The sequence below is a fragment of the Sceloporus occidentalis genome, unplaced genomic scaffold, assembly GCF_023333645.1.
Source record: "Sceloporus occidentalis isolate IW3139 unplaced genomic scaffold, rSceOcc1.0.p SCAF_7, whole genome shotgun sequence".
Classification (NCBI taxonomy): Eukaryota; Metazoa; Chordata; class Lepidosauria; order Squamata; family Phrynosomatidae; genus Sceloporus; species Sceloporus occidentalis.
Genome location: NW_028316987.1, coordinates 20,501,965 through 20,520,081, shown reverse-complemented (window position 1 = coordinate 20,520,081; position 18,117 = coordinate 20,501,965). Strand labels below are relative to the sequence as shown.

At 40.5% G+C, this 18,117-nt stretch overlaps 1 protein-coding gene across 1 annotated transcript in view; it reads right to left on the bottom strand.

The window, feature by feature from the left end:
* Nucleotides 1-15,561, bottom strand: part of LOC149309382 (transmembrane protease serine 11C-like) — an 89,855-nt gene extending 74,294 nt beyond the window's left edge. The window contains exons 1-2 of the mRNA XM_089532238.1: nucleotides 15,530-15,561; nucleotides 125-246 (exon numbers count right to left, since the gene is read on the bottom strand). Of these exons, the coding sequence (XP_089388364.1) occupies nucleotides 125-246; nucleotides 15,530-15,561 (154 nt within the window). The remainder of the gene's footprint in view (nucleotides 1-124; nucleotides 247-15,529) is intronic.
* Nucleotides 15,562-18,117: the final 2,556 nt, after the last annotated feature.

Sequence of the window (18,117 nt, the reverse complement as noted above, 5' to 3'; positions counted from 1 at the left end):
AATAATCAGTGTGAATGGGATTCTGGCTATTAAATGGTAGGAAGGAGTTTGCTCATTCATAACACAAAAGCAGGTTCCTGTTCAGAAAGCAGCTTTGCAATCTGAAAGTACAAATAATATTTACCGTGTTGCAAAAAATAAATTAGGAGGCCGATGGCGATCGCTGCTGCAAAAACAATGGCCAAAACAATGAGTGCAATCTTCCATGGTTCAAAGTCTCTTACTTTTGTGGTTGACTGCTGTGATCTGAAAAAAGTCAAGACAGCAAAATCAACAAGAGTCACAACTTTCTCTGCTCCCAGTCATCTGTATCCTAAATAAAATGATCTGTTAGATATTCCAATCTCGATCTGAATGAAGGGGCAAGGGAAATAAACAAGGCAAAAAGTCCTAATATTGGCTGAATTGTTGCAGTATAGTGTAATTTTACAGTAATGGCATTAGATCAGCAAGAACCTAGCAAGCATCCCACAAGACTGGAGTCATAATGGAAGAAACTGATAGCACTGTGCACAAAGGGTCATTCTTAACACACACACAAATACAATGGGACCTTGCTATCCACTGTGTTCGGTTCCAGGATCCCCCCATGAATATCAAAATCCGTGGATGCTCACAACCCATTAAATATAATGGTATAGCAAAATAGTGTCCCTTATATTAAATGGCAAAATCAAGGTTTGCTTTTTGGAATTTATACTTTTTTGGAATATTTTCAAGGTGTGGATTCTTGAATCCGTGGATAAAAAAAATCCATGGATAAGGCAGACCAACTATATAACTCAGGTTAATATAATAGCCAAAATTAAGTGAAAGAAAATAAAGCCTATCAAAGTATAGTATTAACAGTTTTTGTATATAACATTAGCTATGCAAGTCCAATAGCTGAAAATTAGGCTTTTAAAACGTCAGTGTAATTGTTTTTAACTGTATTTATATCCCAATCCTTCTCCAAGGAGATCAAGATGACTTTATTTGATTTATTTCCCACTTTTTTCCCATGGTAGGGATGCAAGACATGGTCGGGATGCAAGACAGCTTCAAAAATAATTTTTAAAACACCAAGGATCTTAACACTCAGCATTTAAACTTTTACATTTTATTGCACACTAAATCACTACTGAATCATCGGCTACCATCAGCCCTGGTCTCAGCTGCGCTCTGCCAGCACTTTTTAGAAGTCAGAAAGCCTTCCAACTTGTAAAAAGTGCTGGCGGAACATGGCTTGAACCTGGCTGGGATGCAGGCTGATGACTGCCGGCAGTGTGGCAGTGATTTAGTGTGTGATAATTCCCACCTCCATTCCATGTCCTGGCTCCAGCTCGGGAAGCTGGAGCCAATTTAAAATGCTGTGTGATAAGCTCTTAGGTACCAGTAAAATGAGAGTCAGCATGGCATAGTAGTTTGAATGTTGGACTAGGACTCTGGAGATCAGGGTTCAAAGCCCTACTCTGTCACAAAAAACTCTGGGTGATCTTGGGGGAGTCACATACTCTCAGTCCCAGAAAGCCCTGTGAAAGTTTCACTTTAAAGACATCATAAGTTGCAAACTTGAAGACACATAACAACAACAAACCAGTAAAACACAATTAATTATACTGTACGTATTAAAACACAAATTAAGCTGCCCATAGTAAAAATAGTTTACAATTTTGCAACAACAGCAACTGCTGGAATTCAAAATCACAATTATGAATGAGTAACCTAGAGTTTTCTATCCCCTTTCCAAAAGAGAGCTCCCATGTGACAGTCAGAAGCAGGATCCCTGTTGCAATTCGTCCTTGCACCAGAGGTCTGTAGCAGGAGATGGTGGAAACATCAGTCTGTTGCATCTCAGTTGACACAAGAATAGACCTCTGTCAGTCAGTTACAGCAGCCAATGCCTGGTCAGTCAGGACTGATGAAGAATTGGGCTAGGAGATGTTACTTAGCTATGCAGCCATGGTAGTTACATAACTAGGTAGCACATGTAAAATTTCGCACAATAAATGGAGTCCTGGTGGCACAGGGGTTAAATGTCTGTATTGCAGCCACTTACTCACAAATCACAAGGTTGTGAGTTCAACACTAGCCAGGGGCACTAGATTGACTCTCATCCTTCCGTAGGTTGCTAAAATGAGCACCCAGCTTGTTGGGGGCAATTAGCTTACAATGTGAAATCGAAGGCCTTCATGGCTGGCCTCCATAGTTTTTTGTGGGTATGCTGGCGAAACGTCGGGAATAAACTCTTCTAGAACATGGCCACATAGCCCAAAACCCCCCCAAAAAAACTATAAAAATTAGCTTACACTTTGTAAACTGCTTAGTACATCTGTAAGCAATATAGAAATATTCTTGCTACTTGCTAATAAAAATAATAATAGAAATAGACCACCAGGAAATTCTTCTTTTTAGCTTACTACTGAAATGAACAGGAGAAGTGTGCACTAGTGAAGATACAGAACTATTTGGTTCTGGAAAGGTAATATTGCGACCTTCAGATTAAAAAAACAAACCCAAATCTTATAAGTATATAACTCCCACTTCAAAATCTGAGTTTTGAAAAAAGAAGTTAGTTTGATGTTTTAAAAAAATATCTATCAAATTCAAACCACATAAAGTAGCACTTTTGGAATAATTGAATACTTTCAAAATCAGAGGGGTGTGCTTTCAGTTAGAAATGTTGCCAAATTTGTGCTAAAAGGGTTAGTTATAGAGTTAAGTGGACAGCCTGTGTGGAGGTGCTGATTATCTATCTATATGAAATGTTTGAGTTTACCACATTTGTGTGTCTAGGTAAAATCAAACATTTTCCTTAAGACTTAATTCTCAAATTTTGTTTGTTCACTGAAAAAGCATGATTCACTGAAACCACTTGTGCTTGAGCATTGTGTGGTTGATGCTGCCCTTTCCAAAAATGTATTCCGTGCCTTATTACTTAGAGATGATCCATATCATGGATACAAGGGGTGCTGAATCTGAGAAACTGGATTTTTATTTGCTGATAACCATTTCCAAGGCCAAAATCTATCTAGACGCTTTATAAAGAGCTATCACAAATGCGTCAGAGATAGACAACAGTCTGTTCAAACAAACAAAATCTAACATGTTTTATACAGTTTTGGCATACCAAATCCTTAAGAACAAGAGGTATATCAAATTTCTTCTATACATATTTTTAATAAACTCTTTGTAGAAACTGAATATATTCTTTAAACCCATATTCTTCTAGCTGCTATCACAAAAACACTGATTTTCAAGAAAGACGCCACAGTTCAGTGGCAGAACATATACCTTGCATAGCAGATGATATCTGCCTAAAGTCCTACTGATGCCATTACAAATACCATCAAGCCTCTCACATGGGAACAGATACTATCACTCAAAGAAGTTTATCGCATGGGGCATAAACCGTTCCCCAGTGCGTTCTAACGGGGACGAGCGTGGGCGCGCATGGAGCGCGATGGGCACCGGTTGGGGCCCAAAACGCGACTTTATCGCACGGAGGAATGCCACCGCCGCCGCCGCCGCACGTTCCCATTGTGTCCCAATTCTGTTCCAGAGGGCGCTATTTCTGGGGACTGTGGCGCCCTCTGGAACAGAATTGGGACGCAATGGGAACGCGCGCCGGCGTTCCTCCGTGCGATAAAGTCGCGTTTTGGGCCCCAACCGGTGCCCATCGCGCTCCATGCGCGCCCACGCTCGTCCCCGTTAGAACGCGCTGGGGAACGGTTTATGCCCCATGCGATAAACTTCAAAATCTTCATGGAAAAGCCACAGAGAGGATGAGTTCCAATGGCAAAAGGCACCAAGAAACAAGACTGGCCAAGAGACCTCTGCTTAAGGCCCTGAAACACCACTAACTGGCAACTGGAGTAAAAAATAATGAATTAGAAGAGCAAACCAGAAGCATCATATCTTCTGCCAGAAGGATACTCATTAATAAGAACTTATCTCAGGCCTGCCTAACATGCAACCTACCCAACTAAATGCAGTCTACCAACCTTATATTGCTACTTCCTTAGGAATACAAAAACAGAGAGAGTGTCCACAACCAGGCTGCAGAGTTGCCAACAGTCGAGGATATTTGTGTAACTATTCAATATTTTTTACCTTCAGTTCCTTATCAGGTATTTGAGCAGAGGACAGCGTAGGGAACTTTTTTGGCTGTAGACCAACCAAAGTGGCCTTGACCATTTAAAATCTCCCTGACAAATCAACAGTTTGTTCCTGGGTCTTCCCATTGTCCAGATTATTTGTTTTAAAATCACAATTTGACAAAAGCTCCTTGCCATCATGATTGGTTGAGGACAGACCTAGTGTCATCACATAACACGGTGTGGCAAATATCACCCAGCCCTCAGAAGAGAAGGACTTAATGAAATTCTTGCAGCTTAACCGTCACATTCTTTTTACCCCAGAATAATCCTGTCCCAGCAGATATTTGTTATATCTGGTATGAGATCCAGTTCGTCATACTTAATTCTGCTAAGTGGTTTGGACTAAACTAGTTGTCTATAAAATTTCAGATCTCTAATTCAAGTGGAAACTAACAGGCCTTCCATGCTGCAGAAATAAAGCAGTTTGACACCAATTTAACTGACATGACTCCAGTCTGTGGAATCCTGGGATTTGTAGTTTGGTGAGGTATTCAGCCTGGTGTGTCAGAGAGGTCTCATGCTTCACCAAACTACAAATCACACGATTCCGTAGGTTAGAGTGATGGCAGTTAAAGTGGTGACAAACTGCTTTGTATCTGCTGTGTGTATACACCCTAGGTTTGCAGCTTTTCAAAATAGCAATAAGGGATTGTCAGAACTGTCTGGGACATATGAGATAGGACTCTTATGAGAATGCCAAGCCCCTGCAAGATCTCATAGGAACCCACAATTCCCTGGAAACATGGACAGAGAAAGAATTTTACTTCCGCTAAGGAAATGCACTAAGGAACCACTAGGCATGCTCATAACAGACCAACTCAACATTTGGTGATTTGAGGGCTGTGTGTATGACCAATACCTAAAAATACAGGTTTGGGGACATCCACTTTATTTGATGCTTATATGGGATAAGCTTTCCTGCCCGTAAATAGAGGACATCCTTTACAGTAAGGGACACCTGGCAACCCTAGTGAAAACAAACAATTTTGACAGTACTCCCAAATCATACACACACCTTGTTAAAACTCCTTCCCTCTTCCACATTTTCAGTCTAACCATTCCACAACCATTCCATAAGTGTGTTTTCGTAATTTACTATATCACTACTCTTCTACGAGGCATGGAGAGACTTTACAAAACCAAACCAGCTCTTGTTGCCAAATCAAACACAAACGTAACTCACAAGATCATTAACAACATAAGCAACACAATCAGCATAATGAATAACATTTACCTGCCAATTACAAATAATTAATTCAAGCTAAGACTGTCTCATGTTCAGCAGGGCAGCTAAGAAGGTAATGTGTATCTACAGAAATGTGCATCAGTACTGTTTTTAATTCCACTGTGTGCGAATTAAATTATTTTGGCATACTGAATTGAATTTTGTTTACTTCATAATAAATCTTATATAAATGTCATTAGCACTGAGATTTCTATAATACTGTGGTTGAAAAAAATAATTTGGATATTTTCATCAATATCTACTTTTTATTTTACAATTTTTTTTTGAAGAATATTAAATCAAGACGATTAAATGGGGAAAAACCCACCCTTACTTCTTTGCATTTTATAAATTTCTTCATAAATTTCTTTATACATTTACAAACCATCTCTTAATCAGCCCAGATTTTGTACATGGCCCAAAACCAATTGTTAGTCCAAACTAGAGCAGACCTACTAAATCCATAGGAACTCGATAAATCAACACAGATGTAAGTTTCATTGATTCGGTGTATCCATACTACTTGGAACTAGGAATGGAATTTAGAGGTATACCATTTAAAGTAAAAGTGTAACACAGTTTGTAATAGTCTGAAGTTTTCTGTCTTAAAAAAATTAAACCAAAATTAAACCAAATATATGCCCCCCTCTCTAATAAGAAAATCTAGGACCAATTGTTCTAGTATCTATTAAAGAAGTTCACACCCTATTATTAAAGAGGACCTTTCAACCTACACCCTAATAGTGCTATGAATCCACTTTAACTGCCATGGCAGCATCCCATGGAAGCCTAAGTTTTGCAGCTAAGGGAGTAACATTTAGATTTCTCAGCCTAAGACTACTGCCTGGTCATACTACAAACATCAGCATTCCATGGGATACAACCATGGCATTAAAATGGAACTGTAGCACTACAATTGTGTAGATGGAAAGGGCCCCTGGTTGGTATTGGCAAGTGCTCTACACACTTTTTGATGCATGTACCTATAAGGAGAGAAGAGAAGGTACAGTAGCTCAGTCAGGGCACTGCCTCATATGGAAGAGCAATTTGTTGTTGTTAGTAGCAGTCAATTCATCCCCTACTGATGGCGACCCTGTAGATGAGACATCTCCAAGATCCCCTGGCCTTCACTGATCTGCTCTGATCCTGTAATTTCAGGCCCATGACCTCCCAGACTGGGTTTATCCATCTAATGTGCAGTCTTCTCCTCTTTCATTATCACCTTTTCTAATGAGTCTTTTCTTCTTATGATGTGTCCAAAGTACAACAGCCTGAGTTTTGTCATCTTGGGTTCCAGGGTGATTTCTGGCTTTATCTGTTCAGTTACCCATTTGTTTGTCTTTGTGGTTGTCCACATTATCCTCAGCACTCTTCTCCAGCATTACAACACTACATCTCAAATGAGGTGTAGTGCTCTTATCTTTGCCTCTTATCTGCTTTCTTCACTGTCAGTGGTTTGATGATTCTAACTTTAGTGTTTAGTTGTATATCTTTACTCTTTATGCTCTTGTCTAGTTCCTTCATAGTTGTCCTTCTCATTCCTTCTTCTGATTTTCTGATGGCAATCTCCATTCTGATCAGTGTTTGATCCAAGGTATAGGAACTCTTTTAACTATTTCAATTTCCTTATTTTCTAGGCTGAATTTATGTAGTTACTCCATGGTTGTTATTTTTGGTTTCTTAATGTTTTGCACTGTCATCTTTGACCTCCCTTAATTGTTCCAAGTCTGAGATGTTTTCCACTAATAGTATGATGTTGTCTATGTATCTTATATTGTTGATGTTCCTTCCTCCTATGTTCACTCCTCCTTCTTCTGAGTCTAAGCCTGCTTGTCTTATGATATCCTCTGCGTACAAGTTGAAGAAATAGAGTAACAGAATGCATTTTTGCCTGATCTCCTTGCCAATTGGAAACCACTCTGTTTCTCCGTATTCTGTTTTAATAGTAGCTTCTTGTCCTAAACACAAATTTCTCATCAGGAGTATCAGATGTGTTGGTACTCCTATGACATTAAGAGCCAACCATAGCTTTTCATGATCAATGCAAATGCTTTGCTATAGTCAGCACATGCTGATTTTCTTTCTGATATTACTTAGTGCACTCCATTAACCATTACATTAGTGCAATGTGGTCCCTAGTGGCTCTTCCTTTCCTGAAATCCACTTGCACCTCGAGGATTTCTCTCTCCATATATGATTGTAGTCTTTTCCCATGCAAGACAAACCTGCGAACAGTGGGGAACCATTTTAGACATGGCTACTGGTAGCCAAGAGTGTGAGCACAAGGAATATCAGTAGTGGGGCATGTGGCTAGCCCACTGTGCCTTCATCCCCACCACTTCACACATTGTTTTCAAAGGGGGTGATGTGAATCTACCTAGAGCTAATAAAAAATGTTCAGTTTCCTTTCAAAGCTGCAGTTCCCAGCATTCTTTGAAGGCAGTTACGGCAGCTGGATGCAATTGAAAAACCTGTTTAACATGCTGATACACTCAAAGAGAACTCCAGGCAATGCTAGGTCCAAATTTGATTGTTAAGAGTATTCCAGATTAATTGCCTGTTTCTTTTTTAAAAAATGCAACAGCTTTTTCAGCCTTTCTCAATTTGTACTCTGAGATAAATTTTGTTGTTGTTGTTTTAACAAACAAGGGCCATAACACTGTCCAAGCAGTGTCACTGGTAATAGTTTGCTGCAGAAAAGTTCAAGTAGCAAGCTATCTAGTAATTGTTTTATAGCATTTCAGTAAAGAAATGGTCAAAATAGAGGCTGAAAATGCTCTCTTGGATCTGTTAAATTTGACCTCTTTGGATTTCATATTTGGATTGCAACAAACATGACATCTCATCTGTCACCTGCTTCCTCCCCAAATCATGAGGATCAAGGAGATTATCGCACTGGCTGTCTTTTTCTGACTTGGGCATGGGCAGAGACTGGGCTAGTACCATGTCTTATCACACAGCTCTGTGCCCAGATCATTACCATCTTGTGCCTGATTGAGACTTCTACTGTACTTAGTTAAAAATGCTTCTTTTCTGTTCTTAGCAAAGGAATGGGAGACATTCCAATCAGGTACGGGATGGTAAAAATCTGGGCACGGAGCTGTGCCCAGATCAGGGGGAAAAGCAGTGCAGTAATGTCCATGGTCATCAGTGGTCCTCAACCATTTTTCCTTCATATATTTTGAACCTCAACTACTAGCAATCCTAACTAGCCAGGCCACTAGTCAGGGATTGGGGAGAGGGGCGCACTGAGAACAACCAGACTAATTTTTTTAAAATTAAGCAAGTTGATCCAGATTCGTAATGTTTCATCACAAGCTGTCTGATTTTAAGCAAGCATTTGGAATGGTGTGAGGCAAGCTGAAGGGTGTGGGGGCCAACTCTGTTTGACATCCTCCTGTCAGCTACCTTTCCTGCTGTACAACCCTGAGCTGGTGCTGTAATTTGCCATCATTTTTTCACCCACCCACTAAATGCCAAATTGGTACAAGTCACACTGCTTTACCAAGCTACACCCATTTGCTGGGAGAATACTACAGTATTCATTGTCAAGCGCTTTGTTCCTGCCCCTGACTACTAGCTGAATTGCAATTATCTTCTTTTCCCAGCCTTTGGGTCTCATTTTTTGAAGGAGAGCAAGTGAAATCCTTTCAAGCAAATTGCTGTGTTATTTCAATTCCTCTTATCATTGTATCCTTTATTGTTGCCAACTACTTATCTGTTTTAGGGAGTGTTGCTTTCAACAACTGTCTGGTAAGCAAATATTCAGCAGATGAAGTCTCTCTCTCTCTCTGGCATGAAGTTAAAATTTTTAGGCAGAGATGACATTTAGGCGCCTTACAGACGGGCCTAAGCGGCGCCGTCGTTGCGCCAGGAATATGCACGAGGGGCGGTGCTTCCGGACGCACCTTGCCCCTCGCGCATATTCCGTACGGCAAGATGGCGGCGCCCTATACAGATGGGTGCTGCCATCTTGACATAACGGACGCACAGCGTCCGGACGTCTAAACCCGGAAGAGCCGTCGTGAGTGCGCGCTTTGGCACTTGCGGCGGCTCTTCCGGGTTGCCGGAAGGAGTGCGATTTCTGCACTCCTTTTTTGCAGCGCAGAGGAGTCACGCAGTTTGGCTGCTGCGGCTCCTCCGCGCTGCAACCAGCAGCGGCCCAAGACTGCCCCTTTTGGACGGTCTGTAACAGGCCTTTGCCATCCAACTGTCTCTGTTTGGCAGGGCAATTCCAATTAATCTTTTGTCATCCTACTTTTTAAGCTGTCTTTAAAATGTCCCAGGTTCTCTCCTCTCCTTTTCCCCCTTCATCATCAGCTTTTTTCAACTGATGCAAACTGAGTTCAAAGTCCAAAAGTAGTTTTCTTTCAACCAATTTAGGACTTTTTCACATGGAGGAATGCATTTACCATCCCAAAAGAAGAAGAAAGTGGGGCCAATGTGAAAATGCGTGAAGTTATGTACTAGCTCATCACTCGCAAAGACAAAAACAGCATCCATCCAAAAGAGGGACCCACATTGTAGTTTGTTTGTAAAGGGGAAATTCCATGGCTGAACCGGAGGTGCATTTCATATTCACGCAAATATAAATTGACTGAGAATTCGCAGTGGAACAGGATTTATAAATTCAATGTTTTTTCCGAATTTACCTATTCCTGGAATGACTTTTGACTGCATTTGGATTGCCTTTGGATTTCCTGCAATGTCGTTTGATATTCTTTTGCGAAATAACATGAAATCCCATGGATGACCCAGAATTGATATTCGTTTAACCTTCTAATTTTCCCTGTGTGAAAAGGTCCTTAGTGGGGAGAGAGGAGAGACGGGTGTAGAATATTTCCTTTCCCAGTAGGCTCAGGCCAAGGCTAATTGTTACAGCCTCTCATAGCTTGTCTTTTCTTCTTCACTAATACCAGTAACTTTTACATCTTGAATACACTCCAATATTGCTTGGCCACATGTATCCCAGTTGTTGTCTATGAAATGTTGGTAGGTATGTGACACCTTCTGCAAAACAAGTGTGTCAACTAGTAACCCTAATTGCTCCCAAACAAGAGATTTTAGAACTGTGACACTAGTTTGTAACTATCTCTAAGATGATCATAACCAGATCTTGAAACCACAGTCTCAGCACTTTTGGGGGCTTTGGAGGCAGAGACCTCAAGAGTAGATCAGGCAGATTCCAGTATTCTGGTGAATCTGAGAAAAGAATTTCTTCAGGACCTCTTTGGCCTCGTTCCCACTATCTTTTAAATTGGAACGTGAATCGGATTGAACCAGTTCAAGCAACCCTGATTTCCATTTAATCCGAATCGCTGAAGTGATTCCGAGAGGAGGGCCATACACTAGACCCATTTAACCCACGTCTTTTTGACGCTGATTTATTCCACTTCTTTTTTTGATAAATCGCATGTGCGCAAGAGAGAACCACATGTGGATCGGAATCGATTCAAATTTCCCCTTCAGCCAGCTGGAACCAAATCATTTTGAATTGATTCATTTGTGAATGGGAACCACAACTGGATTATTTTAGAGGGGGAAAAATGCAATTGGGGCAAATGTAGTGGGAACCACGTTCCCCTGTCGAATTGATCCATCGATTCAGATCGCACACCAATTTATTTGTAAGTGGTAATGGGGCCTTTGGTGGATGGGTACACAGAGATTAGTGCGAAAGTTATAAATGATCCCAGTCCAGGGTGACTAGATGTTCTCCCTTTCCCAGACATGTCCTACATTTCAGCTTTCTGTCCAGGAGGACTTCCAAAATTATCTCCATTTTGAGCATGACTATGAAGCATGAATTTATATTTATGTGAGGGGTTTTTTTTAGCTTTTATTTTGTAATGCTCTACATCTGTCTTGAATGGCCTACATTTTGCTGGGCCTTGTCTTCCTTTGCAGTTAGGACATCTGGTCACCCTGTTCCAGTCTGGGTGGTTTGTTGTTGTTCTGTAGGCTAGCAACTGGATACACTCCAAAGATCAGTCAACCTTGTCAAATTTTCTTCATTGTATTAATAACCGAAGAGAAGATTCTTTAGACAAGAACTGAAAGGGATGATATCTCCTATAATCTCTTTGACTCATATATAATCTCTTTAGCTGCTTCAGGTCCCAGTTTTGGGGGGGAAAGCAGGATACAAATTAATATAGTAAATAAATTTGACTCAGATGGCCTTGTCACATGAGAAAAGAAAGCCAGAACAGATCAGCAGAGCTGCAGCTTTCTCCTTGCCTCTCCACATGCTGTCGAAGCACTTCTGTTCTCTTCCAGAGGAAAACGCTAGTAAAAGAAAGTCTTTTGTTGCACTGGAAAAATCCGTTTGGCAAAAAGCACACTTTTACGATGTCTCCCTAGGAAAAGGGAACAAAAGTGCTATAATAGCATGTTGAGAGGCAAGAAGAAAGCCACAACTCTGCTTATCTGTTTCAGCTATCTTTTCTCATGTGATAAGGCTCAAGGGATGTTTAAAAGATTTGTGACTGGCAGAAATTAAACTGCTGCAGCCTTTCTCATCAGTATATCTCTGAACCAGGAAAACATTTGCCTCTACATTTTTGGACATTTGCCTCCATGTATAGTTGTAATGGAAACAAAGTACAAAGTACAAAGAGAGCTCTATGTACTTTACCCAGACACCACACTAGCAAACTTCAACCAAACTAGTCAATGAACCAATTCCAACTAGTCTTGGGGCAAAATAGACCAAGAAATTTATCTGCTCACACATCCCATTACAATGAGTAGAAGCTTCACATGTCATTTTCAGTTGTTGTCCCCCGCCCCTATTTTAGACAACCTAGGGAGAGTTAAAAACAAAGTGAAGATGTCCCCTCATCTCCTAGACTAACGTTCCTATGCTATCAAATGAGGACTGGCACAGGTCCCCCTCCTCAGCACATCAGAGTCTGGCATCATATTTCTGTCCATTGAGTACAACTATTTCTTTGCTGGGAACTACCTACCTGCCAACCACCAGCCAACAGTTAACAAACTAGTCCAATGCCCATTACTTTGAATAGCCCTACTGCAAAGAACATGAGCATCTGCTGCAAAGAGCATGTACTAAGAGTGACTGTTTTCATCTAGAAGAAGTGAGATGACAGGGCAGCATGAAAACAGATATAATAATAATATAATAAATTTTTATGTATATCCCGCCTCTCTATCAAAGTTAATTGAGGTGACACAGGGGTGTGAGAGACTACAGAAAGGGTTTGTGGGCAGTGGCGTCACTGGGGTTGGTGTCACCTGGTGCAATAAGTGATGTCAATCCCCCCATTATTTGTCCTCCTCCCATACCACACTATACAGAATCCTTAGTAATGTTTTTGATACCAATGTTACTCGCAAATCATAATTCCCATGTATCGCTGAATGCAATGGTAATTGTTGCGACATAAACAACTAGCAAAATTAAAAATATGCCTTTAAATTACAACATCATGCACACATTCTAAATATAGTTACATGTACATATTTTCATGTGGTTAAAGTGACAATTCGATAAGACGTGATTTTTAAAAAAAAATTCAAAAGAATTTAAAAATTTTTTTTAATTAAACAGTTCTTTGGGGGGGAAACCCTAGGGCTTCTCCTATCACTGAGCCTTGCCCCACTCACATTGTCTCTTCAGCATTTTAAAGGGTCACAGGCAAATGGCATAGCCCATTTCTGTCCAAAAGTGGATGTTTGGGGAGTAGTGGTGTCACAACCCCCTTAGAGTGTCACCTGGTGCAGCCTGTACCCCCCCTGTGACCCCTAATGACACCTTTGCTTGTGGCTCTTATGCAGCCTTGTTCACTAGTGCTATTCAAAAATTTATTCATCCACTTCCTTCTTGTGATGCTGTTAATGTTTCTTGTAATTCAGTTCTTATGAGGGATCTGCAATTTTAGAATTTCTTTTGCTGAGAAATGACAAACGTCTCACTTTCTCCATACCAACAGAGAGAAATATACCCCCCACAGACACACACAATAACTTCAGCAAGAGGTATTTTAACTACCTAAATCAGTCTCTTTTGAGCAAAATGTATAAAATTTTAATAATATCGGCCTGTTACAGACTGCCGAAATAAAGCTGCTTCGGGTCTCTTTGGAGGTATGCTATTTAAATGATGCATGGGTCCTAAGAGTCCAGAGGTCGTGCCAAAGCCACACTCCATTCCTAAACACTGGAGTGCAGCTTTGGTGCAGCTTCTGGATTCTTCAGATGCATGCATCATTTAAACTGCATACCTCCAAAGAGACCCAAAGCAGCTTTATTTTGGCAGTCTGTAACAGGCCTCTAGTTCCTTTTCTGATTGCTTACTGGGGCTACCTACTATCCTGGAGCACAGTCATCCTTAAAACCAAGCTCTATAGACCTTAGCAGTTTGTCTGTGACTGAAAGGCTAACAGCTTTTAAAAGTACTTGGATGTTTTCCTTTGGTTTATTGCCCTGACAGGCAGCATTTGGTTCTATCATTCCCTCATTATTAAAATCCACTGCACTGCTTTGCTTTCACAATGAACTGCTAATCGAAAGAGTTTTACATATATTACTGATAAAAAGCTGGAAAGCTTAATGCCACAAATTTAACGGTTAGAGACCGAATCCACTCTTTTAAACGTTTTTTAAAGGGGGGTTTGTTTTGTTTTGTTTTTTGGCACAATCTTTCTTCAAAATAAGCAATACATATAAACAATGAAAAATAAGGGAGTACTTCTGAACATGTGTGGGTTATATTTTTCTGGGTAGGCTCAACATTGCAGCCCCATCAGATGAGATTAAAGCAAATGGATGCATCAAACAGAAGAAATCTAATAGGTTATCAAGAATTAAGGGCTTATTCTTCCTGTTCACACCATAGAGCTTCAAGCAATTTCGCAAAGCCAAAAAGACCATTGTATATCGTAAGGAAGTGAATAGTTTTCATTGTTAAGGCTGTCTTTTCAAGGTCTGTATGAAATGTGTACTCAGGATACCATGGACAGCCAAGAACAGTACTTAGGATACCATGGACAAACAAATGGGTTCTTAACCAGATCAGACCAGGGTTCTCCTTGGAAGGATCAAGTTGAGACTATCATACTTTGGCCACATAATGAGAAAGGTGTGAATCACTAGAAAAACAATAATGCTAAGGTAGAGGGTAGAAGAAAGAGAGGAAGACTATAAACCAGATGGATAGACTCAACCGGGGGTTTATGGGCAAGGGCTTGCAGTATCTGGGCAAGGCAGTGGGGGACAGGGACTCTTGGAGATGTCTCATCCATAGGGTCGCCATGAGTTAGAACAAACTCGAGGGCTGCTAACAACAAATTCTGTAACAGATTCAATGAAAGCAAAACTTTATACTCCCTTCTCCTTCACCTGCAGATAGCTGCCAAAGGTACCAATCCCCACTTGCCTGTTCCTTTTTTACCCACAAACCTTTCCCATTTTACTCACATGAAGATCGATCTATTTTTCTATCCATAAGCTTGTAATACATTGTAGAACAGCTCAAATGAAAAACATTTGAATCAGAGCTTAGAAAGTTTCTTTTTTCAGTTAATTAATTTCATTACTTGTTACAGTGTTGGAAAAAATAAGTCAGTATTACTTACAGCAGTGGCTGAAAATTATTTATGTTATTTATTGTGCAGCTAGTTATTTTCTATTATCCTTTGTAATAGAAAAAACAAAAGACATGAAAAATTCCTGTAAAAATGCCTTTACATGCCCTTCAGAAGTAATTTAAAAAACAGCTAGAATATGTTGCTTTTTATATCAAAACAGTATTGCTACTTCTGCATGTTCCTTTATGTTTCAATTGTGCCTTTATTCCATCCTCATTATCCAAAAAGAAACTAGTCACAGGTGGCTATGCTGCTTGTAACTTGTTATTTTCAAACAAGTAATCTCAACCAGCCCAGTAGAATATGGATACATGAATATTCTACTACACTGTTTGCCAAATTATAACCCAAAGAGGAAGCTCTCTGCTTTTAAATTGTAATTAATATTCTGGTAGGGAAAGACATGCCAAATACAGATTTTTACACAACTCAGGAGAATTGTAGAGACATCAAGCCCCTTTTTGGCACCAAAAGGTCATAGCTCGGATCCCAAATAATTGGGAATGAGAGGAAAGAAGGATCTACACACTGCAGAAGACTGGTAATTAACTTACCTCGGGAGAATCTGCAATTCAAATGAGTTCATATTACCTACCTTTGAAGGCCCCAAGGCCTATTATGATGATAGCTCTGGTAACCAATATGTGTTCCCAACCTAGGTTGGATGAAATCATGAACGCAAGGAAAATGTTGCTGAAATACGCAGTTCTCGCACTGTCTGGTGTGACAAGCTGGAAAAATTGGTAATGGAAGTTCCTTCATTGGGATGTCTGTGGTGCAACACCCAGCAGTGTGTGGAAATGAAAGATGTGGGTGAGCCAAGGAACAAATCAAAACAATACAGAGGTATCAGCATGAAGAAGATGAGACATTGGCCTTCTCACAAGCACAATGGAAAATTCTCACTTGGCTATGGAAGAGATCAGTCCAGCGAGTAACTGATGAGATTCTCAAAGGTAGATGCCACCACACTGTGTCTTAATGGCTAACACCCTGTGATGAGAATTCCCATTGCTATTGCTCCTTAGTATTCTTTCTTTATGGTCTGTCCACAGCCATCAGATGGAATACCAGATTAGTAAGCAAGAGATGCAAAGATAGTTCGGATGTCTCCAACCGCTCACTCCTCCACAGATATCCCTGACTCCTGTGTCATTAATGTTGTAGTTATATCTAATCTCCTAATTATGTGTTAGTCTAAGAACCTCCTATGGGAGGTGCTTCCTATTCCAAAGGCTGGCCTTTCATTTTCTAGTCCTGTTTCTCTCCATATGAAGAGTGTAAAAATGGTGAATGGAAGAAGTAGAGCTTGCCATGTGACCAAATCAGGCTGAGGGGTGGCCTTCCAATTGTCTATCCAGAAGGATGCACAAGAGTCATGTGTTCTGTGGCTACACAGCCTGCCAGTCTTTAGAGGCTAGATGTTTGTCCCCCATCTAGTCTTCTCTGATCTCAAGGTTTGACATGAAGTGTGGGAGTTAATTCCCCAGGGAGAAGATTTAAAATCTTAGGGGAGGGATTTGTAGAACTAATGGTATTTTCTGCTTTACTTCATGGGGTTATTCCCACTTGGGGTATAATCTGCGTCCCAATCCAGTTCTACTCCACTTTGTAAGCAATGCCAAAAAAAAAATCAATTCTGATCTGGCGTTCCTACTTATTGGGCACACTTCGGAATCGATTCTTCAAATAAAAAAAAAAACCACTTCCAATGCAGCATCAAGAAACCCCGGGTTATTTGGGTTTGCTCCGCTTCTTTCCTCCTAGAATCAATCCAATGAGGATCAGAAAGTGGTTTCAAATGAGAATGAAGGTCGTTTGCCCAAATCCTGCTTTGAAGCAAACTGCAGTGGGAATGACCCCCATGAAAGCTTTGTCTACTCTGCCTCCCCATTTCCATTGGGTTCCACTTGGATCTTCACCTGACTTGTACTGAGTGACACCAAACTCGGAACTCATTACGCTCTGCCCACTGATTTGCAGTATGTTTTAGTTCCCAGGTCTGCCCCAAGTGTCCAGGAGACTAAGCAAACCATACTCTCTAGCCACAATAAAAACATCCCTCCCAATTAAAGCAGGAATCTGATGAAACTTTTATTGAATAGCGATATGTAAGGTGATAAGTACTAATGCATTTGTTTGAAATTAGCTGAATGTTAATGGGAAATTTTGACATTTAGACTTAGGATGCAATCTTATTTGTATGGCTCAGGAGAATTTAGAAATCCATTGAGATATCTTAGAGAAAAGGGGGTGAGAATTTACTTTCCAGATTCCTCAGCTGTATGTACTGAGCAGTAAGAACAGGCATTGCCTCAGAAAGGTGGACAAAAAGATAACTATGAGGGTAACAGTATATAGTAGGTCAGTAAAGTGGAAGGTAGAAGGAAAAGAGAAAGAGCATACTACAGGTGGATTGACTCAGTAAAGAAAGGCTCAATTTGCAAGAGCTGAGCATGGAAGTCTCTTCATGTCAGAGTCAGAGCTGGCTCAGTAAACAAGAACAGCAACAATAAAATGGTAAAATAGTCTGACTCCCATCTACTGCTTCTCTTATCATGATTCTTAGATACTTGTGGGTTTTGCTAGACAGAAAATGCAGCCTGAGAAATATTGCATTTTATCACAATGACTTCATCATCCAAACTAGGAATTCAAGCCATGAACCAGCAGTAATGACTCATGTTTGCAGTTTGGATGTGTGGAATCATGGAGTTTCCAGTTTACGCATGGGACATGAACAGGAAAAGCGCATGGGGGTGTGATAATCTTCCCCCCAATCGTGCTATTACCATGTTTTAATCACGTCTTAATGACGTTTGTCTCCCGTGTAATAAGTCCATCCCCAGCTTTTCTTTTGCATTGTTCTGGATGTTTTTACTCCAAATTTTAAAGGAGTTATTCAAGTGTTGTTATTTGTACCAGAAAACCTGGAAAATTCCAGAAAAGATTAAAAAATGTGCCAGCGAGCAGGGCTAGTTGAAACAGTAAATCCTGGATTTCTCCATTGTCGCAGGCTGATGGATAGGTTAAAATGTGGAGGTGGTGATGAAGCAGGAAACTGTGCATGAAGACTGGGAGCGTCACCTCACCCAGTGTATGCTTTGCTTGCTACTGCACAAAGGTAGCATTTGCCACCTTA